The 24,911-nt window shown below is 37.6% G+C and overlaps 4 protein-coding genes across 5 annotated transcripts in view; 3 read left to right on the top strand and 1 right to left on the bottom strand.

The window, feature by feature from the left end:
- Nucleotides 1-3,861, top strand: part of LOC145217718 (protocadherin Fat 4-like) — a 29,664-nt gene extending 25,803 nt beyond the window's left edge. For both annotated transcript variants that reach the window (XM_080085064.1, XM_080085056.1), the window contains 8 exons: nucleotides 151-318; nucleotides 617-769; nucleotides 1,042-1,122; nucleotides 1,180-1,287; nucleotides 1,361-1,521; nucleotides 1,706-1,904; nucleotides 2,069-2,335; nucleotides 2,909-3,861. In XM_080085064.1, the coding sequence (XP_079941190.1) occupies nucleotides 151-318; nucleotides 617-769; nucleotides 1,042-1,122; nucleotides 1,180-1,287; nucleotides 1,361-1,521; nucleotides 1,706-1,904; nucleotides 2,069-2,335; nucleotides 2,909-3,226 (1,455 nt within the window). In that variant the 3' untranslated portion in view covers nucleotides 3,227-3,861. The remainder of the gene's footprint in view (nucleotides 1-150; nucleotides 319-616; nucleotides 770-1,041; nucleotides 1,123-1,179; nucleotides 1,288-1,360; nucleotides 1,522-1,705; nucleotides 1,905-2,068; nucleotides 2,336-2,908) is intronic.
- A 792-nt stretch (nucleotides 3,862-4,653) lies between these two features.
- LOC145229085 (type-2 angiotensin II receptor-like) lies at nucleotides 4,654-10,256 on the bottom strand. The gene is made up of 10 exons (XM_080094381.1): nucleotides 10,065-10,256; nucleotides 9,391-9,500; nucleotides 8,681-8,821; nucleotides 7,411-7,517; nucleotides 7,030-7,108; nucleotides 6,122-6,233; nucleotides 5,716-5,824; nucleotides 5,270-5,391; nucleotides 4,868-4,954; nucleotides 4,654-4,797 (listed from the first exon to the last, which is right to left on the bottom strand). The coding sequence occupies exons 1-10, from the start codon at nucleotides 10,254-10,256 to the stop codon at nucleotides 4,654-4,656; spliced, it is 1,203 nt and encodes a 400-aa protein (XP_079950507.1).
- Nucleotides 10,257-13,381: 3,125 nt separating this feature from the next.
- LOC145228998 (uncharacterized) lies at nucleotides 13,382-20,369 on the top strand. Its single transcript, XM_080094272.1, has 10 exons — nucleotides 13,382-13,683; nucleotides 14,315-14,447; nucleotides 14,766-14,928; nucleotides 15,360-15,541; nucleotides 15,628-15,759; nucleotides 16,009-16,223; nucleotides 16,491-16,675; nucleotides 17,046-17,276; nucleotides 17,584-17,696; nucleotides 19,624-20,369. The coding sequence occupies exons 1-10, from the start codon at nucleotides 13,602-13,604 to the stop codon at nucleotides 19,817-19,819; spliced, it is 1,632 nt and encodes a 543-aa protein (XP_079950398.1). The 5' UTR covers nucleotides 13,382-13,601; the 3' UTR covers nucleotides 19,820-20,369.
- A 65-nt stretch (nucleotides 20,370-20,434) lies between these two features.
- LOC145204194 (uncharacterized) lies at nucleotides 20,435-24,445 on the top strand. Its single transcript, XM_080076660.1, has 3 exons — nucleotides 20,435-22,245; nucleotides 22,479-22,697; nucleotides 23,231-24,445. The coding sequence occupies exons 1-3, from the start codon at nucleotides 20,908-20,910 to the stop codon at nucleotides 23,489-23,491; spliced, it is 1,818 nt and encodes a 605-aa protein (XP_079932786.1). The 5' UTR covers nucleotides 20,435-20,907; the 3' UTR covers nucleotides 23,492-24,445.
- Nucleotides 24,446-24,911: the final 466 nt, after the last annotated feature.

The following is a 24,911-nucleotide window of genomic DNA, read 5'->3' as shown; positions in this document are numbered from 1 at the left end:
TAAAGTTGCACACTGCAAAAACGTTTAGCGGCATACTTAATATTTCTAAAAAGATGCCACTTTTGTTAATGCAAAACATGTCGGAGGAAAAAATTGCGTGTGATTAATAAATATCTATCTATCTCATGTTACATTTTTTTTTGGTTTCAGGATTTTGTTTCGCCATCCGCATCAGTAACCACACTTGATGTGAAATTTCAACAACTTGACGCAGTTTTTACGATTGTGACATCCACAGCTGATCTGTTTGCATTCAAATCGTTTCGTTCGAGCGAGTTAATCACCACGGGATCCTTGTCGGGTGAAACATGTTACGAGGTAACAAAATCGTGATCATTTGCAACTGGTTGTAATAAGACCATGTCCCATTTAGGTTTGTATGTGTCACGATATAATTTGCAGAGAAATGGTTAAGAAGGCCGGTGACGATATGATTTTATAGATTTAACAATCTTTGCCATAAATTTACAGCAACTTTTCTTCTTGGAGCTAAAATAGTGAAATGCCAATCTGCCTTAAACACCAATTACGGGCTAAAACAGCTTACCAACTTAATAATGGTGCACCAACACATCCATCGGAAACCTTGAACAATCTTAAATTTTTCTTTTTACAGTTGCTGGTACAAGTTGAAAATGTGTGTGGCTCCGGGGAAGTTGACCAAGCCACAGTCATTATCAACACTAGTTTTCCACGTTTTCCAGCTCGAATAAGGTCAATTGACCTCGGTATCATGGACGATTATGCTGTTCAGCACACAATAACTACTGTAAGTATTACGGTTATGGAATTTCTACTAAACTTTTTTAAGTTACTTAACAACTAAATATTCTCAAAAAATAGCAAAAAAACAAACAAATAACTTCTTGTGTTTTATGCAACAGTCAGCCTTAAACTTTGTTTTTTAGCAATGGGTTTTTGTTATATTATTTTCAAAACTATAATTGCCAGTTTCAGTTAGACCCATTAATATTTCGAGTGCGTAAGCTCTACCCCCTTCAAAGTCACATGTTTACCAACAGTTTGTTTATATTTGTGCAGAATTTATTGCAGCCATCAGCGTTAGGTGAAGCAAACGTCTTGATCAAGCAAAATCCTTCTCAAAATGAGTTTCCTATGGAAGTCGGTAACTTGTGTTGATAAAGCAATTACCCTAACACTTATTCAACTTCACTGCAGTTTCGCTTCGCCGACATGGAATATGCCAGCTTTGACCTGAATATATTCTTTCCTGATCCTCATCATATACTTTACGCGCAGTACGTTTTTTTAAACAATTCCTCTCACGTAAGTATAGAGTAGACTAATAAAGCAGCTTTCGTCTCGAACTCACAAAGCTTACTATTAACACGCTTTTCAGTCTAACATCGCAAAGTCCTTGAACACATGTTTGAGAAGAGCGGACACTGTGAAAGATGTGTTTGTCGTGGCAATAAGCAGGATTTCTCGCTCGGATAAGGAAATTGCGCTGATTGGATATGACAGTGCTCGAAAACTGCTCGATGGATCAACTTTGTTGCAGTAAATATTCGTTTTCTGGCTGTTAACAAGATTTTCTATCTTCAATAACATTTCCAGACAAATAGAACATAAAATGTTAAGTAACGCCCGACTGGAAAGATCAATTACATTTGAAGTAGACTCTTTTTTAGGGGTATTGCTTCATTATTGCTGTTCTTTTTTACTCCATCCTCTTTTGCAACAGGATATTGGAACGTCACTGCAACAAACTGACCTCAGCTTCGGGGGTAACATCTTTTAGTTTGTTGGAACATCTTGATGAAGAAAATCGATCCGAACTTGATTTGTATTTGTTGGTTCCACTTGTTGTCGTCAGTTCGCTTTTCATTCTTTTCTTTGCTTCTGTCTTGGCATACTGGATAAAACGGAAAACTGGAAGCTTGGTGAGTGGCAACAAACGAAGAGCTTTAAGCGCCAGATTTAGTGTAACGTATAAGCTCAGGTTTGTAAAGTCATAAAACACGTTATCATTGGTTTTCGGTTTTTGATTGTATTTAGGAAAACATTCATAGAAAAACAATAATAATTATAAGTCAGTTACAAACAGGTGAAAGAGACCCTTACTCCAAAGCAACCACCAGGGTGCCTCTACCTGAGCAATTCGCTACAACGACACACCAACACGGACTCCGATCTGGATGATGACGTCAGCACGCTATCCCGGCCAATTTCGAAACGGATGAAGCGTCATTTGGAGAGTAGTGGTGGACAAAGAGAAGGAAAATATAAGAAAGCGAGCCCGGTGGAAAGAAAACTGGAACAAAGGACGTATTTGCCTGCGATGAGTACATTTACCCGCGCAACGAAACTAAGGGTAAATGACAAACAGTATCTTTAAATACCACAAACCACAAGGAGCTCAGTGTCAAGTCTATACCTGTACCAGAGTTGTAAGTCGGACCGGGCTTTTTGGGCCGGGTTCGGACTGGGTTCGGGCTTAGGTTTCTTTAAAACAACGGGCTCGGGCCTGACTTTACACTCTGTGTCAGTTATTTTTTCGAACAATTTAACTAGCTAAGTAGCCAGTTGATGGACCTGACCTAATGTCATACAGCCCTAAAACGCCTGGTTCAAGATCAATTGTCTATTGTGTTTGTTGCTTTGGTCTTACCTGAGACTTCAACCTATTAATCAAACTTTCAGGCCTAAACGAGCATTTTACAATCGAATCGGGTCCGGGCCGGGTTTGGGGCTTGTACTTTCGGGTTTGGGCATGTTTCGGGCTCCTATTTCAGGCCCTTTTACAACTCTGACCTGTATAGCATTTTTCTCTTGACGTATTTTGTTCAACTTCAACCAATATTATGGAGAATTTAAATTTTTTTTTTTAATTGATGTAAAAAAATTAAAGTTTCAAATTACTGTTTGTAACAGTTTTGTTTTGCAGCCAAATATCCTGTCAGATGTGGAACACAAATTGCCAACAGGAACGGATTTTAATTTAAACAATGGGACACAACCAGAGAAGTCAAACCGCAACACTGAAGTCTATGTTGCGCCATCTAACGAAGGAAAGTTATCTGGCAGTAAAACATCTGCTGCTACTGTGCCTAATTTGGTTTCAGATTCACTTGGTGATTTGCCGTCAAAACCTCGTTTGGAAATATCTCATGATGATGTCACTCCCATCACCGACTTGGATGCGATATTTGTAGATTATGATATTGAAGCTTTGAGTTTACCGGAACGTTCAACGGCGTTTTAAACCTGCTTTTGGCTTATGCATTGGATGGTAGCTGATGATCAGTCCTTATCGAAGAATTTTTGTCATAGCATTTTTTTAGGATTGTTGCAATTTATCTGAATAAATTACGTTTCGCAAAGGTAGGCCTACATAGCTTCGGGGCCTAATCCAAGTTGTTGAAAACAGCAAACGATACGCAATTTCGTCTATTTGTGACTTTTGCTGTCCAAATTTATTAACTACAAATTGTTGAATCCTGCCTGTAATACGGATGCATTTCTCTTTTGTGTTGTATCGGGGGAACCGCTCAGCACATGTAGTGCGGCGTTTAAATCCATAAACCTAGAAAACGCATATTTACAAACTTATACCACACTAAACTGGAAACATGTCAATGGTACCTATGTCTTTTGGGAGATTGACTTTGAAAACCAACTGCATTTGGGACAGCCTTATTACCAATCATTCGTTGTCGGGTGTAGTGATGGCGCTGGGGAAAGTGTTCATAAAAAATGGGTTTTCCGGTTTGATTGTGGATCTCACGTCTATTGAGAAGTACATCCACGGTAGATACGAGCCACAGTGTATTTAACGCGAAACAAACTGCACATAGAAAAGGTAGAGAAAAGCGATCGACACGTTTGCACACAACACAGGAACACTTGGAAGTGACAATTAAAGAAATAAAAGCAACATGCAAATACCTTAACCCAGGGGTCGGCGACCTTTTTTGCTCTGCGGACCGTTTTTAAAAAGTGAAATTTTATCGCGGACCGGTCTTCAAAAAACAAAAATTATTTAGCAATAAAAACGCTTAAATTAGTTTATCATCCCCGGGCTACATGGGAAAAATGTTTTATAGCATTTACCCTGAAAAATTGTACGGCCCGGTAACAAACTCCTCGCGGACCGGTACCGGGCCGCGGACCGGCGGTTGCCGACCACTGCCTTAACCTACTTTATTATTGGCAAGCACTTGACAAAAGAGTGGGCAACAAGAACTTATGAAATTACCCAACAGACCACTCATTTGGGATTTCGACGCAAACCCTTGTCTATACATGGACTAACATAAAAGTATCAGACTGTTGTCCGATTGGTTACCTATTGTTAGGGTTTTTATAAAGCAAACTCAACAACATATAATAGGAATGGGGAAATTAAAAACTACATCCCGAGTAGCAACACAACCGGCAAAAAAGTAGGTAGCATTAAAGAGGGGCGGGCATCAAGCAAAAAAGCGCATTTGCATTGCGTATTTTGCATGCAGCGTTTTATCCACACAACGACACAGTGTTTTGACACACAAAAAAGGAATATGCTAAACATACTAAATTTGCGAAATTTTGTCGGCAGTTTTTTTTTTACACGCTGGACGATTTTTGCAACATTCTCATCTCTTCTTCAAACTTGTCAATGGAATTTGCATTTTCTCTCTACAAAACAAACTAACACATATGACCTTTGTCACGTTTAAAAGATCTGAATTTGGAACAAAGAAACAAAGCGCTGTAGCCTACCTTGGCTTCGAGAAGATTGTGTGCAGGACTGCTATGACGTTGGGAGGGTTTTCTGATCACGGTTATTTTCTGCTAAAAACATCAACAAAATAAAATATTTCAGTGAATATTTAAATTGCGTAACTGGTGGCGCATGCTATACCGTTGACGGCGAAGAAGTGATCCTACGTAGTTTCTGCTTGTGAGTACTCCGTTGGCAATGTCGTAGTTTGTGGGTTATTTCAGCAAGCTAAAAAGGTTATGTTTGTGTATCATTATATGCCGCAGTGAAATTCAATTTTCTAAACAGTTTGTACAGTCCACAGACCACACATGGGATAAAGGTGTTTATGTTTGCTGTTAAATCTAGACGCCACCTCCCTAGGACGTTTTTGTAAGTATATTCTTCCATACATTTTGAAAACTTGCACTGACACCCAATATTTCAATCTTTCCTAAACCAACTGCTCCAAATTGTGCTTTAAACCCCGCGTTATGGGAGTTGGGAGAATGATAAACTTTATCCCACAAATGCCCTAAATCTGCGCACCAGGTGCTTTGTTACCTTGTGTCGCACATCCTCTCTCATGAAGGCATAAAGAAAGGGATTAAAGCAGCTGTGAGTCCAAGCAAGCGTGATGGTGCAAAGATGAAAGTAGTATTGGGTTGATGGTGGGTTGGGCTGATCTGCGTGAAAAGCGATTCTTGTTGGATTCGTTTCACACCGCTCGAGATTTGTTTTGAAGACGTTAAAGAGTAATTACTAGATATTGTAGGGTGAATATAGAAAACGTAACAAAAGCAGTCGTTGGTATTTACCACCCATTTATAGCGTGACAAAGTAAGCCCGAAGTTACATGAAGAAATAAAAGCTTATTTTAAACAGAGTAACGATTAATATTAGCTACACCGACTTAATAGTAATGCGTTTGTTGACTTCGCGGAACTTGTCGGCTAGAATACATATCACACTTAGGAAAATTTTTATTAAAGCACCACAACTCGACTTACCTAGAACGTTAAGGCTCTGCAGGACGTATATTAGGTTCGAGACTTGGTTCGGCGTCCAACAAACGATAAATACAATGATGACGACACATATTGTCAGTGTGACTCTGTCCTGGATATACGTAGCAATGATCAGTTTTATTTCAAACGTTAAAAGCATGTTCTGTGCTACATGTGAGGTGGTCATTTCCAAAGTTGTGTTTATGGCGTAAAACAAAAACTCAAGTTAGTTAACTCGCTTTTGATACAATTTTTTTGCATTACAATTTACGTATAGATTTCTTCTAAATGTAAAACCAAAACAATAGCCCTTGCAGTGCCTATTAAGGATTTCTAAATTAACTTTCCTCTTCAATATTTCGGTTGCGCGGTTTGACGCCTGTCAGTTTCTGGTTGGCTGGCAACAAACCTGTTTTTGTCGCAGCACTTTCTTTTTGGATTTTCTGCCCCTTAGATACACCACGATGATGACGTAACAAACGATTGTGGTGAGCAATGGCACGCCGAAGGCAATGATAAACCTAAACAAATACATACTGGAATAGTAAAAACTGGAATAAGTTTTCATTTGGTTTGAATGCATTTGTATGAATGATACCGTTGCTATATTTGGATCAGTTTTGGTATTTTTAAACATGTTTCTGCATTGTATCTAGGGATGTGCCAAAATTACAAATGTTCTGTTTGATCGAGCACCGAGCATCTCACGTTAATGCTCGGTGCTCGGCCGAGCACGCTCGGTGCATTATGACGTCACAAAAATCCCCTTTCTACGTTTTAGCTCTACAAGGTCTCTTACGTCACCAGCGGTGTATTAAGCTGTTACAGGCCTCAGAAGTACACGTTTTTCCACAATCTAATAAATTTGAAAAAAAATCATTTGTTTTTGTGTTCATAGACACCCTTTCAAACACTAGTTACTTATGTTGGCAGGGCATGAATATGCAAATTTAATGCTCGGGTCAGTTTGTGCAACTGCTCGGCCGAGCACCGAGCATCAAAAATAGCGATGCTCGGTACCGAGTACTCGGGTTCTGGCTCGGCTCGGCGCATCCCTAATTGTACCGCATAATAGCGCAGGAAAACGCACATTGAACCAACAAAAATAAACTTGGAAATTGTGATTTGGTGGACTAAATGCAAAGAAGATGGTAAAATAATATTATGTTCTGGTTTCAGATCGCCCCCTGTGGATTTATGGTATGCTTTTAGCATGCGGTATCAGTATACCCGAGTTGTTATGTCTCTATAGACAACACGTTCTGCGTGGTTTATTGAAATCTAATCTTCAAATGAAGCTATGAACCCGTAGCCTACCTTTGAATGAAGTGAACAAAATACCAGATCTTATGTGCAGGTAGATTATCATTGAAGCTCCATCGACACTGAAGGTTTCCTACGTAAAACCAACTACATTACGTTAAATCTTTTATACATGCAAATTTGTTGAGCTACTTTAGCGTATTTTTAATTGCATCACATGCATGTAAAATAGGCTAAATCAAGATACGCGTATGTATACTTTAGGATGGCTAGGAACTTCGTTGTCAATGACTTTTATTTCCCAAAACATGTTGTTGAATTACATTGCAGCGTTTCACTGCACAATACTTCATCGAACATTTATTGCGCAAACTCCTGTTAAATGTTTGGGGCTTTGATGTGTTGTTTTGTTATTGCTTTGTCAACTGGACCCACCTGTTACGCGGTCGATTGCAGTGTCACGAAAATAAAAGGCCAACAAGCTTGGAACAATAGACGCCACCCATAAAACAACCACTGCGGTGACGGCCTTTTTCATTGACCTTAATAAAAAGCGGAAAAATGTCATTGCTGTTTTGTGCAGCGATTCGAGAACAACAATGCTTATTATTGTAAAAGCAACGTTTGCACACTGCAGTGACAAAATTACGGCTAAGTCACCGATTTGTCAGATTGTGTTTTACATTAAACTGGCGTTTTTGAAACCAACCATTGCAATTTTATTGCATTTTGATATCATGATTACATTTAGTGTTGACATTTATATGCACACCAACAGTTGTCATAAGTAAACTAAAACAGCACTGTAGAGATCTTCTTGCACTCAGTATCTTGTATAATTTAATAGTACTTAAAGATTACCCAAGACCCTTTTACTATATTTTCTTTTTCGCTTATTATCGTTGCGCGTCTGTTGGGGTGAAATGACGATTTAACGTTGGTTTTTAAAAGCAAAGCAGTTTTATAATTTGACGTTTAAAGCCACGTAATTAGTTTTTAACTTTTCCCCAAAGGACAATCTTCCAGGAAAACAATAGACTCGGTCGTGCAAACCTGTCGCTGGCCAAGGTGTCACTTAGTTTCAACTTAAGCGCCCTCGTCAATTTAAATCAGAATATCAACAAGTCAAGTCTTATAAATCTGCGCTTCTTACGTAATACTATTTTGTTTATACAGTGGTTAAATGACAAGCTGGTTTATGTATTTGAGGTCCAACGCTTCAGCGGTTAAGGTAGTCAAGCGCAAACGCGATATCTTGTTCAAATATAAACGAGACGCGGAGATATTGCGACGACCCTGTTTGCAGAGAGCAATGACATGAAGGTCATTTATTGGTTTATAAATAGTTATTGCGCTTCCTAGAAAACATATTCTTTTATACCGATCTACCTGGAAACAGATTAAACACACAATGCAATGAAATCAACCATGTAATGCTGGCTTGATTTCAAGTGCCTAAAAATTATTGAACCCATTGTACCTGGGATTGGTACACACTTTACCATCTGGTTTGACTGAATTATTTAATACATAATGTTTGTGTTTTCGTGACAATGATTCCCGTGTTTTGGGAGAAAAAGAGACTTGACATATTTGCAATTTGTTCGGCATTTTAAGTGATGAAAGAGTTCGAGTTACATAAGCTCAAATCTCATTTGTTAATGCTCTCTAATCGTTATCTACAATAACGACAATATCTTCTTACCGTCGACTGTTGTAACTTTTGTAGAAGACCACAACTCCTAGACGATCTATGGCCATTATGGTAAGAAAAAATACGCTTCCGTAAGCCGAGAACAAAGAAAAAAAGCTGGCAACTTTACAAAAGACTTGTCCAAAAATCCATCTGAAAAGCACAACTGGGTCAGTTATGATTTCACTTTTGTTTATTTATTACTGAGACGCAAGATTTTGGTTTTACTGGATCGTAAACATTGGAGAAACTACCGTTTTAACGACTTTCATAAGCGAGCGCATATTTGTTGTCATAACCTTTCTTTAAGCAAGCATTCTTGGTTGCAAACGGTTCCAGGACTTCGGGCGAAGTTAAACGAATTGCATTTATGAGCGCCGGGACATACGGACAAGAGGGGACACTAGCTCCAAGAAATCCAGAAAATTGTACACTTTCAATGAAAAATGCCGGCGACGACTGTCGCATTTTACGTTGACGTTGACCATGAATAGCTATTTATGTCCATTAAACATTCATCCCTAAAAATTTCAACTTTGTATCCCTGTATCAGAGTTAAAAAGGGAGTGGCGGTGAGCCACCATGTTTTTCCAGGACACTTGAGTTGATAAACCATGTTTTTTTCGGTGTTCTTGCTGTTTACGAAAAAGTTTAACAACGGAAAACAATGTGATGACGAAGTGACTATGCAACTAAATTTGACTTTGTCTTTGAGCACCGACCTCGTTTGCAGTAGAAACACTGTCGCCCAAAACGGCATCGTGCTGAGGAAAATCAAGTCCGCTATCGCCAGGTTAACGACGAACAAATCGGCAATTTTCCTCGGTCCATTCTGCACAATAAATTTGAGTCAATTGATGTGAGAAGGCGCTTCGTGGAATAACTCAGGAAGGCTATGAGACTGTCTCCGCGGTCGCTCAACCGTTAGCGTAAGTTTGCACAGAATTTTATAGTTTCCAGCAAACGCAAAATTGGTTTTACTATGGTAAAACTCATATTTTACTATAGTAAAACTCATGTATACAGCAAACTCATATTACAATGAAACGTTTGATAACATGTTCCATTTGTAATCGATCCACAACATTGCTTAAGCACATAATGCACATATTTGCCCTAATAAGCGTTGAACACCTGAATGGTTAATTCACGCAACCTCTGGGCACGTGAATGCAAGACAAGAACAACACTCAATGTCAAGAACAACAGGGTGTCAAATATTGTATAGGAATGTTGAGGTAATAATAGAAAACAGAAAAACATGGCCAAGAAAATTTGTGTTTTTCCTTGAAAATTTTTGCCTCCGAAAATTAAACCTTGTGCATTCAATTGGTGATGTTAAAACGTTACATAGCATTTTGGCTTGACACTTATCCCAAACACATGGTCTACTCACCAGCCGATTCATAATGTACACGACAAGCGTATTTCCAATAATGCCGACTAAAAATACCGCATAGAATATGCAAGGCAAGACCAGGTTGCTCAAAACAGATTGTGGATAGTGTGAGTTTGAGTAATTCCCCACAGCTGATATATTATAAAGCTGATTTAAAATTCCGTAGTCCTCCATGTCGGTCTTTGTCATGCTCTGGGAACTGTTTCGCTACAAAGCCGTTTCCCTTTGCCTTATACACCCAAATTTTACATAAGGGTCGACCTGTGTAAGAGGGGTAAATAAAAGTTAATAGCTGCCATTAAAGGTCCGGCGTTGCGCTACAGACCTAAACACTACTTCACTTACATCTGTGTCTATACGGAGATGATAGCATACGCGGGTAACTAAAGGAAATGTTTATATTAGTCTTTTTGTTCGTACAGAAAATGTCAATAATTGCATACTAGGCTCATTTGAGATATTTTGCATTACGGCATCACAAAAGCCACATTTTAAACGCATAACAAAGCATAGTTATATGTTTCAAAAATATATGTCGTTTTAAATTACCTCAAAGACCAACAATCAAACAAAAACTTTATTAGTGCCGAAATCATCAGCAGCCAAACGTTATACGCATTAACTACACATATGAACACAACTGCAACTGTTAAACTCCGGTCGTAGCTTGATCAAAAGCAAAATTGCCAAAAAAAATCTTCTATATATTGACTACGTTTTATTGCAGACATTTCTACAATCTCTGTTGTTTTCATCAGTACAGGTCGGTCTTTAATCAAGCTACGGCCTGTGGTATTTGCCGCATCTGCGTTAAACCCGCCCTCGCTACCTCCATCACGCTTTGTCCTATGAGCCGCCGTAAACACCTGTTTTTGTCGTAAATCCCTTTTTTCGTCTGGGATGCCTGGGAGCTTTAGCTTAACGGACTTTAGGCGTGTTGAAGCAAAGGGCTTTGCGCCGATAACGCACAAAACGGGCGGGGTCTGATAACACGTACGTGTTTGTGCTGTTTTAATGCGACAGTTTGTGGAACATTGATTTATTGGGCAGAACAACAAGAATGTTGAGACAGACACATTGGAAGTGTGTGCTATACAAAGCCGATTAAACGGTTGCGGGTTGTTTCATTTCTAGAATTGTTGGAAATAAAGCTGACTCATTCACAAGCCACCATTTAGCAAAAATGAATTAAAAAAATAACTATTTACTACTTCTAAAAATTACAAACTTTCGCTGATTTAAAACACTCGCACTATAGCTTCTTTCGCAATTTATACCGACTTGGTATAAAACCAAAAAGAGGTATTCGTTTTCTGCCAAATGTTTGTATTTACCCAACCCATACAATCTTATGTTGGTAAACTGATTGTCGGATATTTTTATAATGTCAAATTGCGATAACATTGATGTGAATACAACACATCCGCAAACACGAAGCTGACATATGTATTTGAAATGTCTTGTACACTGTTTAAGCTTGTATGGACCAAGTACGTCTAATCTACATGGTGTTCTAGGGTTACAAGAAATGTAGATAAGGCATGCCCATATCGGATGTTGATAAAGTTTGGCGTGTCTTTTGACATTTCGAAATGTCTTTACTTTTGCACTGATCACATTGTTTTGTATGTTGTCCCTAAAGAAACAGTATACTGTATCCTGCCGTTCCAAATGTAGGTGTCCAGTTCCTAATGTGACAGGGACCGAAAGCATAGTTTCTTTGCAGTGTTTTTATACTGACCCATATTCTCGTTCTAAAGGGTAAAGCAAAATAACAAAACCGTGGGTTGCACTGCTTAAGACAATGACCCATATTCTTAGGGTCGAAATTATTCCGACAAAAATTTCCGATGTCATAAAAATGTGATGAGAATTAAGATACGTACGCACTGGCCCAATGCATGTTAAGAGCGACAAGCTCTGATAAAACGTTATGTGAATGACGTGAGCCTATGTCTTTTTACACATCGCGAAACTTTAAAACAAATCTGTGTTCAACGTGCCCCATTATAGGGTTGTTGTCAAAAAGTTTCAACTTCTAAATTGTACAACTTTGCTGCAACATACCCAGAACACAGAACTCAAGAAGCATTCAAATAACAGGAAAGTTGCCTTGATAATGTTTTTGTCGATGTTCTTGCTGTTCTTCGCAACTGTTTAACCATGACAATGTGATGAAGTGACATTGCAAATAAATTTGAATTGACTTGATCAGAAAATGTCACTTTATCATTGTTTTGAAAAACCACATAGTTTCGCATCATCGGAAGTTAAGTCAATATGCTAGTCATGATGCAGAAAAATGTTATGCGATGACCAACAACGTTATTACGTCATGAAGATATAAGCGTGGCGTGACTGAAAAAGTTCTCTAAAATTTCAATCATGGCTTATTTCCGGATGTATATGTAACGTTTTTTAATATGTATATTTTAGCGATAAAATTTATTAGATATACATAAATGCAAGAATTTAAAACAACTCTCTCTTGGAAGACTCTGTAGTCTTAATATTAAAATAAGCTAAACAACGGTTGTACGTAAGCATGGTACTGTGAAAACATTACACTATAAGCTTAACAAAACTCAGCTTTTATCTACAATTTTTGTTTATCTGCAACCTACAAAAAAAGAAAATATCAAATTTATCTAAATTTTGAGACCGTTTTTAATAGTCATACACTGCTGAAAATACATCCCAATTTATTTTTAATAAATGTCAAGGCAAACTTTTTTAAATGTAAATAAATAAAGACAAAAAACAGCACACCCAAATTACGTGCACATGGTAAATCAAATATAAAAGTACGGTGTTGTTGGTGTTTGACGAGAAAGCCATATATGTGAAAGATCAATCATAGGGCGTGGTGCGGTCAGACTGGATCCCAAATTTGCGACTGGCTTTTCCTGTGTTTTGTTTTATTTGTCAGACTATATGTAAATGTGAATACCATAGTTTTGCGTTAAGATTGTAATGCAGAGAATGTACTCCGCACCTATTGATACGTTTCACCACATAAAACAAAACAATGTTTTTTGTATTTTCACCAAAATCAGTTGATTTCCCAACAGTGTAAATTTGGTAAAACTCCTGAAAATAATTCTTTCTAAAACACAAACAAACATGAAATGAAATAATATGTTAATTGATGAGAAGAAAATTTAACACATTGCACGCTATAGGAAATCTCATGTAACTATAGTGTGGCGTTTTGGTGAGTCATGCCATAACTCTTGAAAATTTGCACCATATAGCCCAATGCACTTTACATGCAGCCCCTGTTTTGACACATACTTAATAGCGCGTGCAATGCGTATGGTCCAGACATTACACTGCTAAATTGCAACACTTAGCGTAGATGAAATTACGTCACTAAGACTGGGTCCCCCAAAAACCCCACAGGCCAGTTTCGGGGCATTTCGTCCGTCAAGCATTATAAATAAGATAGTTTGGTAAAAAGTCCTACCATAAGAGCAGTTTGACAGTGAGAGTGCGCAGACAATCTAAAAGCGAATTTTAAAGTTTTTGAACATTATGGCATTGAACGTCTTCGATTTAGAGATTACAAATCAGCTCAATGGAAATGCCGGTGGTACTGTGCTTCCACCACTACAAGGTATATTGGTGTGTTTTTTGAAAAAAACAAAAAATATGGGCGATAAGAAAGGATTAGTACAATTGTTCCCAAACTTTTTGTAAAGGGCTTACTATGTAAATTTCTTGTCTTTCACAAACGTAACAAATTTACGTTTTATTCACTTTGAAGTACCCTACTACAAAAATACAGGATGAGAAAGTATTAGCTTAGTTGTTGCTAACCTGTTTGTAAAGGCACCCATTCTGTAACGTTTTTCTTCTTTAACAGACTTAAAAATCCATTCTTTTTAATTGTTTTTAATCACTTTTGGACATGAAAAACAAAAATAGTTGTAAATTATGAAAATTTTTAATTTTTTTACGGTATCTCGGTTCAAAATTTCGGTTTTACCTTTTTTCAATAGATCGTAAAAGGCCCCAAATGGAGTAAGTTAGTATCACAATAACCATGAGTTTAGCAAAGTACTACATTTTTTATGTTGCTTGTTATGACAAAAAACACCCTCTTTTGTTTTAGAATTAAAGGTAACACTAGTTTTTCAAAATAATATTGGAGAACAATTATCACAATTGAGAGTTTCTCATGGTATATATTTGGGACATATTTAAAGGATAACGACTTAACTCAATTAAAATTACAATTTTTGCAGCACCCGTGGAACAGGTGAACTGGGCAAAAGTGGTGATGTCTATCGTGGTTTGCGCGATCGGTACTTGGGGAAACGCTATCGTTATTTTTGTCATATTTAAGCTGCGTGAATTCAAAAAAGACGTCACGCATTGGTAAGTAAACGTAAATAAACAGAGGGTGAGTTGGTTTAGAAATCTGAAACTATTTTTTACCGGCTAAACCCGACATTACCAATGCTTCGAATGTCGGTTATAGAAAAAAATGCCTACTGATTTTTTGTGATTTATCAATTATTTCGTTAATTGTTTCAACCCTTAGTTGTTAAATTATGTCGTTAAATGCTCAAATACGCGGAACACGGTGCTTGAATCGCATCTTCGTAAAGTGTGAACATCACCCAAAACACCCAAAATGGAAACAAGCCATTTAACAGGCTTTAAATCATCACCTTTTTGTTTTATTTTTGGCAGGTACGTCCTGCAACTGGCGATAGCAGATACCCTCTTTCTTATATCTTTGCCGTTTAAAGTATCAGAAGACATTAATTTGCGATGGATTTTTCCGGAATGGATGTGTAAGGCCAAGGAAACCGCTTTGTTTCTAAACTACTATGCGTCCATCACATTTCTCATGGTAAGGTTGTTATTTGCTTTTTTTAGTGCAGAACTAAATATAAAGCGGTTGCAAGTGAAGTAAACTAGGGTAACTGACAATGCGTCCGACCTCAATTCTCTTTCCATATGTGCATCTTCATAACGAAACTTTAATTTAAAATTCACATTTGCCTCAAAGGCAATGTACTCTAAATAGGCTACTCCCAATTTCGGTGTCTTTTGGAATTTGTACAGGGTTCATTTAACTTTCTGGTGATATATGTTCTTCCACGGAGACTTTGTATAAGTACGGGTTAATTTAAACAAATATGGACATTTGGTTTCCTCCCCAAATCAGTTACACCACAAGTCTTGCGTCAAGTTTCGATTTTAATTTGCAATCTAAGATGACAGTTGACGCAATAAACCCCAAAGGCAAGATCGAAAATAAACTATCGTGCTCTAACGCAGATCATGAGCATTGATCGGTACCTGGCCGTGTGCCATATGTTTTCTGACGTTGTTCGGCGTCTACGGAAGATGAAAGTTGCAATCATCGTCAGTACTTGTGTATGGATCGTCTGTTTGTGTATGTGCATCCCGGAAATGCTGTACAGCGCAATAGTTGGAACGTTTCCACAATGCAGCTGCAGGTTTGTTGCACACGGCTTATGTAGTTCTGTACTGTGATCATAAAGCTCATTTAACAAGATGATGTTTTTTTATATATGGCCTACAGCTACGTTTTTCCCTCGCCACACCCAGTAAGCACCAACATTACCCAGGATTGCATTAATCAAGGTTTAGGCAATAACCTTAAACTTTGCGAAGAACTATTGAAGCCAAGCGAAGGCGGGACAGAACATTGCATGTAAGTTATATTCCACGATGTGCCAAATTCAACGCGATGAAATAATTCATTTTGAATGCATAAAGGTGTACATATTTAATACTCCTGTAGCGGCCTCTCTCACTACCGTTATCGTGTGCTTTCATACTACAGCGGACTGGACAGATTACCTTCTTTTTTTCTTTTCTTTCTTTCTGACTCTTATGCGGCGCATTTTCACATTGTGTTATTCTATTACGATGTACCTCAAACAACTCGCGTATTTTCCAGTGTACCCAGTGATTCCTTGAACAAGTACTTGGAGCAGTTGCTTAAAGGTGGTATTCCCAATACGAGCAATTCAATAACAAACAACACAGCAAATTCTCCTGAACAGAGCAACACCACTTTGGATACAAATATTTTTGAAGGCTTTGATTTTGGATCTTTTAACTTCCCCGGATTAGATGGACACCAATCATTTTACGAGCAGTTGGATCATGAAGGTACAAATCAAAGTTGTCATGCAATATTAAGCCACCACTCGTGTCTTATAATACGAAACGACGAATCAAATAGACGTTGAAACGAAGACTGTACTAAAAGTATTAAAACAATTTGGTTCTGTTACGCCAACACGTATCATATATTTTCTTAAGTTACCCACAAAGAATAATTACGTGAAGTTTAATCGTTGTAGTTGCTTGCAAAGGTCGATATTATAAAAACTCTGACCATATTCTTACACATATTAATACTTGTTGCAATTGTAGCAAATTTAACACAAGACGTGGTAGCAACGATAGCAACAGCAGCATCAACAACTACAACGCAACAAGCAAACGTTGTTTTTCCACAAAAGATGTTACCTCCAGAATGTTCATACGCCAACACTTCTATTGGATGGAAAATACTAGTGTTATTTAATTTTGCGGCCATGTACGTTCTTCCCATCATGGTAAGATTTCAAAGAATATTTGATGGTTAATATTCGTTTGATGGATAACGTTAATTAGGTACCACATGTTGAAGTCCATTGGTTCAAGAAATTAAGTAACGTGGAATAAAAATAAACAAACCCCTTACCGCGAGGCCATTTGCGATTGACGTATGAACCGAAACTTTTGTTCTAATTTGTTACTTTGTTTTCCAGAATATACTTTTGATAAAATTGTGAGACACATTAAGGTTGCATTTTAAAATAAACTTTCATGCACACAAAAAAACGATATTCCGTCTTTGCCTCAGAAAAAAACAAATTTTCGTTTATTTCTGTTATGTTCACATGACATTTTAACATTGGTTTGAATACGACTCTGGTTCATCAGGTGATGATGGTCTGCTACGGACTTATAATTGCGCGCTTGTCGCAAACCAATACACCAGGTTCATCTGAACCCGGTCAGGCGAATTCGAAAGCAGCAACCAGAGCTCAGAAAAACCGTAAAAGAGTGACCATCATGTGTGCCGCCCTAGTAACCTGCTTCGTTATTTTGTGGATGCCGTTTCATATCAGCCACCTGGCAAAAATAATTGGAATCGACCTTCCACAAGAAAAGGTAATTTCTTGCGTTATGTGTATACTCTGCATTGAAAACAAACGTCAGCTTTTAATACAGGCAAAAGGTGACCTACCACAATTTTTTGTAACATATTTATATAATTCCAGTCAATTTTATGCTAACGAGTTTATTTGAAAGTCTCTCCCAAATTTGAGGCCTGAACGCAGGGCAGAATCTGCAAAATTGACTTTAAAGATAACTGTGTATCAGCACCCAAGCTTTAGAACGGTTATCACGTGTTCTCATAAACAATGTAAATAAACAGTGATGTTGGATTTAAATAATGTCATGCAACATTTTTTAGGCTTACATATGCAGAAATCTGTCGGTGGCTGGATCACTAATGGCTTACATGAGTTCGGCTTGTAACCCTTATTTGTACACCATCCTAGGCGGCAACTTTGGTACCCGTTTCAAGTAAGTAGTCTACTACCAGATTGTCTGTATGAGTTGGTCAAACGACAGATAAATTTAAACTGATCATGTATGGTTTCGAACCACAGAAATCGGGTTCAAAACACTGTGTTTTTACAATCATATGACCCGTTTTGAAATTAACCCTGCTTGAAACCATGTATTGTTGATAGCCTACTTCTGAAACTGATCACGCATTTTCGACTGACCCGACCTTGGCACAAAACAAAAAATATTTCACTTCTTGTACGCCGCATTAACATCATCGATCTGTTGATTTCCGTGTAAACGTGTGTCACATCACGATTTATTCTGTTTATTCAATTCGACAACACCAGTATTTGTTGAAACGTGGCTTTACTCACAACTGAAGGCTTTTGGTTTTCCTTGTATGTTCCAAATTAGGATCCTATTTGACATGTATTCGAAACTAAAATAGGTTAACCTTTTTGTGCCTAATTAATTTGTGGACAGAAACTGTGACTCGTTTGTTAATTAACGGAAAGCCCCTTCCTTAAAATGTCCGGCATGTGTTTTGTAAGACAACAAAAATATATTTATGTCAAATCAAGCCAATAAACGATATGCTGCAGACTTTTACATTGGCACTGTGTCCCTTGGATGGTACTAAATACCATATATATTTCCGCATGGCATTCCGTTTAGAATACTGCATGGTGTGTGAAATGTGAGAATACAAGCCCTAACAAGTGCAAGTTAAATCAGATTCTAGGATTATTTTAATTACAAACCCTTACCCAACCCAAAAAACTCCAGGCGTCAGCGCGGCGTAAGTCCTTTACAAGTTTCATAAGTCTTTTACAAGTTTCTGCCGTGTGATAACATGCGTTCACATGTGGTATACCACGCAGTCACGTGCCGTAGCATGCGGTAACATGCGGTATTCTACGATATTTAGTTCTACCGCACTGAGCCGAGATCACTTTGGTTCCCAAGCAGTTGATTGGCCATTGTGAGCAAGTTTGCGGTGTGCTCAGTTGTGGCATCGCACAGAATAGGTTCGACATGGCTTTTTAGCAGGGAGTCGAACCGCTTGTCATATGGGTTCAGGTTCGGTTCGGGTTCACTAGGTTTTGTTTTTAAGGGTTCGGGTTCGGTTCGGGCTTTTAAAAATGTAAATTTTCGAGTTTTGTTCCGGTTTGGGCAAATTATCCAGTCCGAACCGGTTTGCGGTTTTTAAACCGGTTCAATTTTTTATTTGTTTTAATTTAACTCTACCCATCATCTGGCTGGTCTTATCAAACTCCAAAAAAATTTGCCCGAGCACTGTAATTTTTGACACGCCTTTTAAGTGTTATCTCGTGTATCCTTCAGTGTGCTATTTTGAAAAAAAATCACAAAATATAAAACAGACTGCATTTTTTACTGGTTTGGTTCCGGTTCGGGTCCAACGCCAAACAAAATATGGGGTTCGGTTCGGGTTTAATGAAATTAACCTCTCAAACTGGTTCGCGGGTTCGGGTTCAGTTCCAGGTCGACTTTCTGATTTTAAGCCTGTTACTTCCAACAATATGTAGTGCCGTTGGATGGCTGCACCAGCCAATATGGTTATACGGCCGATCTCATGTCACCAGCTGCACCAATGAGACCTCATAGCTCGAAACAGTGTGCACTGTCTCCAGCTCAAAAATAGATTTGTTCTGGTCTTCTAAATCATTTTTGGTTTGCCGCCCAAAAAAGCTCTTTACAAAACATAACAAACGTGAACAATAAAACAGTTTGCAAACCCAACAATACGTAAAAACGGGACAAGTAATGAAATTAGAATGTAACTGACTAGAACTTTTACTTTTTCAAGTAAAGGTTTTACATTTGGAAAGATATGCTTGTTACATGCACACAAAAAAAGCATAAGAAAAAAAGTACAAAAGCATTTAACCAATTAACACTGATTTGTATGTGGATTTAGTGACGCAACGAAAGGAATTAGGAGCAGATTTGAATCAAACAACTCAAGCGAAAACCCGAACATGGCCAAAGCAAATGCCAGAAACCAGCAACCCCTTCAGTCAAAGAGGCAAGAAAATCATTTGATAAACTGTATTGTGCTGCTTTGCTATGCCTTTGAGCATGTCCCTGTAAATGACGCCACTAGTTGCTTGTAATATGGATATTTGTTGCGTAGGAAATCCAAAGCAGCTGCTTCCGCAAAGAAGGGTCGCCTAGATTCGTCCACAAACTACACGAACAGCGAATCAACGAAGTTTGGAACAACCTTGGCCACTGCCACTGAAGCACAATCAAAGTCATCTCCCGTTTAGTTTAACAATATTGATTCTTCTTAATGAACATTTTTATTGTCCGAAACTATTTTGTGGAGATTTAATTTGTTTATACCTATTGGGTGAAAATATTGTATGGCACTCCTCATTATACACCCTAATGAGGATGTAAATACAGCGTAATTGTAACACTTTACAAAATATTAAAAAAAAAATAAACTGAAAAACTTGAAATATCAGGAATTAAAAAAAATGTTAAATAATTTATAATGTTTTTGTATCATTTTATGCAAATAAAGTTTTCATTTACACCACGGTGAAAAAAATAAAATACTGTCGTTGTTTGTTTCGAGATTTCTATGCTTGAACGGTTTCGTAGCAACATGCCAACAATTTGTGATTTCAGTTGGCACCTGAAAGGAAAGGAGCTGTGTTTGTTTGTTTTGTACAGCAACGTATGTTTGTTTGTTTTGTATGAACGTTTTCTTGCACCTTTTTCTATTTAGCAACAAAGCAGAAGCAAACCGCATGCAACTGAAAATTTAAATTTATTGTTGTTGCTGCCAATTTGCTAGTTAAACCAAACAATTCAAAATATTGCAGGTCTTTAAAATGCTTTAATAGATGTAACGTTTGCTTGGCTAAGTAACACAACCCTTTTTATACTGTTGGCTGAATATAATTGGAGTAAAACACTGCTTTATAAACCGCAGTTAGTTTAATAACCATAACATACTTTAATTTGAGAAATAATTACTTTAAGTACAATAGCACATTGATTAAACACAAAATTTAAGTCTTGAGTAATGGTTAAAATTGTTAAACTGCATTTTATGATGTCAATCTTAAACATTGTCACATTCCGCAAACACATTTGATTCTACTTTTTCTACAGGTTAAAATATACCTTTTATATAGACCTGAAATGTGCACTGTGGGAATCAGTAAATTTTTGACAAATATTGTAGCTAATGGCGTTAGGTACTTACCGAAAAATTAATGACAGGTTAATAATGGACAAGAGGCTGCAACAACAGAATAGTTTTGGTTTGCCTAAAGGACAACAAAAACAGAATGAGCCATTCCAAAACACATCTTCTCCTTTGCTTTTAATGCAGAAAAACTATCAAAGAAAGCTCTTGGAGGAAAAAGAAAAAAAGCTTGCAGAGCTGTACAGAAATCAACAAGAAACTTCAATGCGAGAAATATCAAAGAAAAGCAGCAAGCAGGTTAAGCAGTACTTTCAAAGAACAGGCAGTGATCTACAACGTGACTCATCATCTTCTGGTAACTCTGATCGCACAAAACGTTTGCCACCAATAGATAGACAAACCAAAAAGTCACGAAGCTTTCATGAAGACACACCACATGGACCTATCCAACAGACAATTCAGAGACCATTGAGACAAACTTACAAGAAGCCTACCACTGTAACTGAACAAAACATTCCCAAGCAAGATCATCACATGAAAAAGGTGTCAATCAGTGAGAAAGAAAATACAAATTCATCAGTACCAGATCTTGCTAGCTTAAAGGCATTGAAAAGAATTCAAGCAAAAAAGCAAATGCAGCTTCAAAAATTAAACAAGCGGCACCAAGAGCATGGTTTGCCACAAAATGAAACCAAAGCTTCAAAAGAAGAATTAAGTGACTTTCAGAAATGGCAAAATGCACAGGATATGGAAAGGCAAATGAGACTTAACAAATATAATCAAAACCATTCAGATAACAGTGGATTTTCAATACCAGTAAATGTTAGCACCACAGAAATTGATTGCGAACCTTTTTCATTTAAACCGAAACTTCACCAGTCAGATGCTTTTCAAAAACTTGATCGCACTAGAGATACTGCTGGAAGGAAAAAGAAAAAACCTAAACCCAACAGACTGGAAATACTGCGGCACCGCATAGCTACTCCAGACTCAATGGATGACAGTCTTACTAGCAATGGTTTAATGTCAAATGGTGATCAAAACATAGCTTCACCAGAAAACGTAAGACTTGACCAGACCTACAGCAAGCAGTTGGGCATGTCAGAACAAATGAAAATTTACCAAAACAACTTGAAAGTCAAGGAATCAAGACAAAGTGAGGTAATGGCTGGCTTCCAAAAACCTGTTTTGGTGCGTCGTGACACCAGAAGTACAGCAAGCTCTCGCACTTCAACGCGAAATGCATTTTCACCACAAGTCAAACCTGTTTCAAGTGGTAGTGGAAACAAGTACCAACAAAACTGGAAGGGTCAGCAACAGACACAAGAAACATCCCATGGCACTGACAGACTTGTCATTCATGACCAAAGAAGTTCGGTAGGAAAAAAAATATTTATGAATTTGTACAACTTTTATGTTAGTGCTTGAATATGAGAAGTTTCAATTGCAATAAAAATTTATGGCTTGGTTCTTTATAACTGTTTCATAATGCTGTATCTTTGATTGTATAGTTTTCAGGATAGTCGCTTTGAAAAACTTTAAGTAAACATAGTGTACAGTGCATTTCTTTGGTTGCTATGCTCAAATGTATGTGTGTAATGTTTTTGTAGGAACCAGTGAGTGAGTATGAAGAAATTCAGTTGGTTCCTTGTAACATTTGTGGAAGAAAATTCAAAGTGGAAAGGCTCTCCCAGCACAAAGTTGTATGTTCAAAGACTGCTGGCAAAAAGCGCAAAGTCTTTAACATGGCAAATGCAAGAAAGAAGGGAACTGAATTGGAAGGTTTTTCGGCTGTGAGAGGATCCTCCAAAACAGTCCCAACTGCACCTGTGAGTGTTTGCTGGCGATAGTAGTAACATTACCAACTCTAATTCTTACCATGCAAAAATGTTCATGTTCATGTTTTTTTTAAGATTTGGTTTGGGTGACCGCTAAGTAGTTTTAAGAGACCGCAAGTGTTTCATTTAAATACCAAAAACTGTAGTTGTAGTTGCAAGTCCAAATTTTGGGAAACCGCTGGAGAAATTTGAACACCTTTAAAAAAAAAACTGTATCAGTTCTAAAACTTCCTGGAATAAAAATGGCTACATAAAAAAAGTGATAAAGTTCACAACCAGGACAAGGCAATCTGGAAAATGCCTTTTTATGGGTACAAAAACCATCACAGAAATTGCTGGTGTCAGTTTACATTAAATTTATTTTAAAGATGGCAGGCTTTATTAATTGTACCATTAGGAACTTTAATGTTACTGGTACTGTATTAACCAAGCGACTTGGAACAGTTTTGTTTGTCTAGGTTACAGAAGGGTAGATTGGTATTTTACTGCAATTTAAAGCTTGAAGTATTTCTTTAACATTACAGAAGAGTAGCTGGAGATCAAAACACGAGGATTTTATCAACACAATTCGTCATGCCAAACAAATATCCGTCTACGTTGCAGAGGGTGGAAAAATAACTGATCTTCCACCCCCGCCTCCTTCACTTAACCCAGACTACATACAATGTCAATACTGTGAACGAAGGTTCGCACCAAAAGTGGCTGAGCGACACATTCCAAAGTGTAAGGAGACCAAATCAAGGCCTCCACCTCCGAAAAAGCGTCAGCCCAATCGAAAACGTTGATCCGCATGGAACAACGTATCTCATACAATGTTTTTGTTTATTTCGTGGAGTTTTAAGAATGAAGTGTTTAAAAATCTCGTGTTTTTTCACGTTTGCAGCTTGATTTGTGGACCGCACAGAATTTGATCGCAATAGCGTATGGCTAAAAAACACTAAAATTTAATCTGCTTTAAAGATCACATAGCGGTGAGGAGAAAGTATTAGGTCGGACTTAACCTATTTTCTCAGCGTCGTTTCACTATTTTGTTTGATTGCGAGAATGAAGCCGAAAAATCTTCTATAAGGGTACACACAAATAACTGTATACGTCGTTCTTTTGTGCCACGTTGCTTTGCCAAAAATGCTTCACACAATTGCGACTTTAACCTGTGACTCGGAAGTTCTTGCCTATGACGCTGCTTTGTCGACGTCGTCCATTGAATAGCACCCACAGTCATAAACATACCAACGCCAATCATCTTGCAAAAGACATTAGTATTACACCGTGACAGCACACTTAAAAGCTTATAGTTTATGTATGAACTTTAATTGTTCGCTATTTAGCAGTGTCGGTTCTTCTAATACTGTTTTTAAATCTAATACTGTTCTGTTTGTTTGATATTTTTTAACTTTCTTGTGTTTTTGACAGGATATTTGTTTTTAGAAGTAGTTTTTAATTTCTGTCTTTGGTCTGTTTTGTTTCATTTGGACCAGTTTTATAGCCGTTTATTTCTTGCAGTGAAATGTATGCAATGAACCGTTCTTACCATTAAAATGCAAGGTCACGTAAATGTAGTACAGTACTTTGCCTGTGGCTATTTTCTTTCTTTTCTTCGAACTGTATTGATGATTGTTATTGGCGTTTTGGATAAAGTTTTATGTTTGTTTGCCAATGTTGGTTGTGTTGCTCTAATATTTCTTCAAACTTTTTATTGCGAATGTATTATTATTAAATTACAATATTTTCGCAGCAAACCTTGAAAATACCCTATACTATAGTATAGCTGCAGGGCGGGGGATTCAAGTGAATAACCAATAACATAACTTAACGACATTGCAGCGTTTCTTCTCAAGTATTGGGAAATGGCATTTACTTTTCAAGTCCTTAAAAGGTTAATGTTTTTAAAAGACGGGCTAAAATAACATAGTCGTTCCAGTGCTTTACGTAAAAGTCGAAGTACTGGGTTTCGTGAAGAGGCTATATACCTGATACAACGAATATTAACAATTCGCAGCATACTACGGTAACAATCAACCATCCTACATGTCCATTCAATACCAATCAGGCGTTTCAATTGACACGGCCCAACCCTTTTTGTCAGCTCGACTCAGAGGTGCTACCGTGACATGAAGAGTCAAATCTTCGCTGGTAAGACCGTCATAAGCCTACTACAAAAACAAGGAAAATTTGCGTGTAAAACCATTTCTTGACAGGCTTAAA

The sequence above is a fragment of the Phallusia mammillata genome, chromosome 1 (genome assembly GCF_965637545.1).
Source record: "Phallusia mammillata chromosome 1, kaPhaMamm4.hap1.1, whole genome shotgun sequence".
Lineage (NCBI taxonomy): Eukaryota > Metazoa > Chordata > Ascidiacea > Phlebobranchia > Ascidiidae > Phallusia > Phallusia mammillata.
The sequence above is the reverse complement of the archived record's forward strand: the minus strand, read 5'-3'. Positions and strand labels throughout refer to the sequence as shown.

Coding starts and splice junctions, on each gene's coding strand:
- LOC145204194 (XM_080076660.1), top strand. CDS start 20,908: ATGGCGTTAGGTACTTACCGAAAAATTAATGACAGGTTAATAATGGAC. Junction 22,246..22,478: donor TTCATGACCAAAGAAGTTCG/GTAGGAAAAAAA, acceptor ATGTTTTTGTAG/GAACCAGTGAGTGAGTATGA. Junction 22,698..23,230: donor AAACAGTCCCAACTGCACCT/GTGAGTGTTTGC, acceptor TTAACATTACAG/AAGAGTAGCTGGAGATCAAA.
- LOC145229085 (XM_080094381.1), bottom strand. CDS start 10,256: ATGACAAAGACCGACATGGAGGACTACGGAATTTTAAATCAGCTTTAT. Junction 7,518..8,680: donor AAAAGTTACAACAGTCGACG/GTAAGAAGATAT, acceptor CTTTTTATTAAG/GTCAATGAAAAAGGCCGTCA. Junction 7,109..7,410: donor TGCAATCGACCGCGTAACAG/GTGGGTCCAGTT, acceptor GGTTTTACGTAG/GAAACCTTCAGTGTCGATGG.
- LOC145228998 (XM_080094272.1), top strand. CDS start 13,602: ATGGCATTGAACGTCTTCGATTTAGAGATTACAAATCAGCTCAATGGA. Junction 14,929..15,359: donor CGTCCATCACATTTCTCATG/GTAAGGTTGTTA, acceptor GCTCTAACGCAG/ATCATGAGCATTGATCGGTA. Junction 17,697..19,623: donor AACTTTGGTACCCGTTTCAA/GTAAGTAGTCTA, acceptor ATGTGGATTTAG/TGACGCAACGAAAGGAATTA.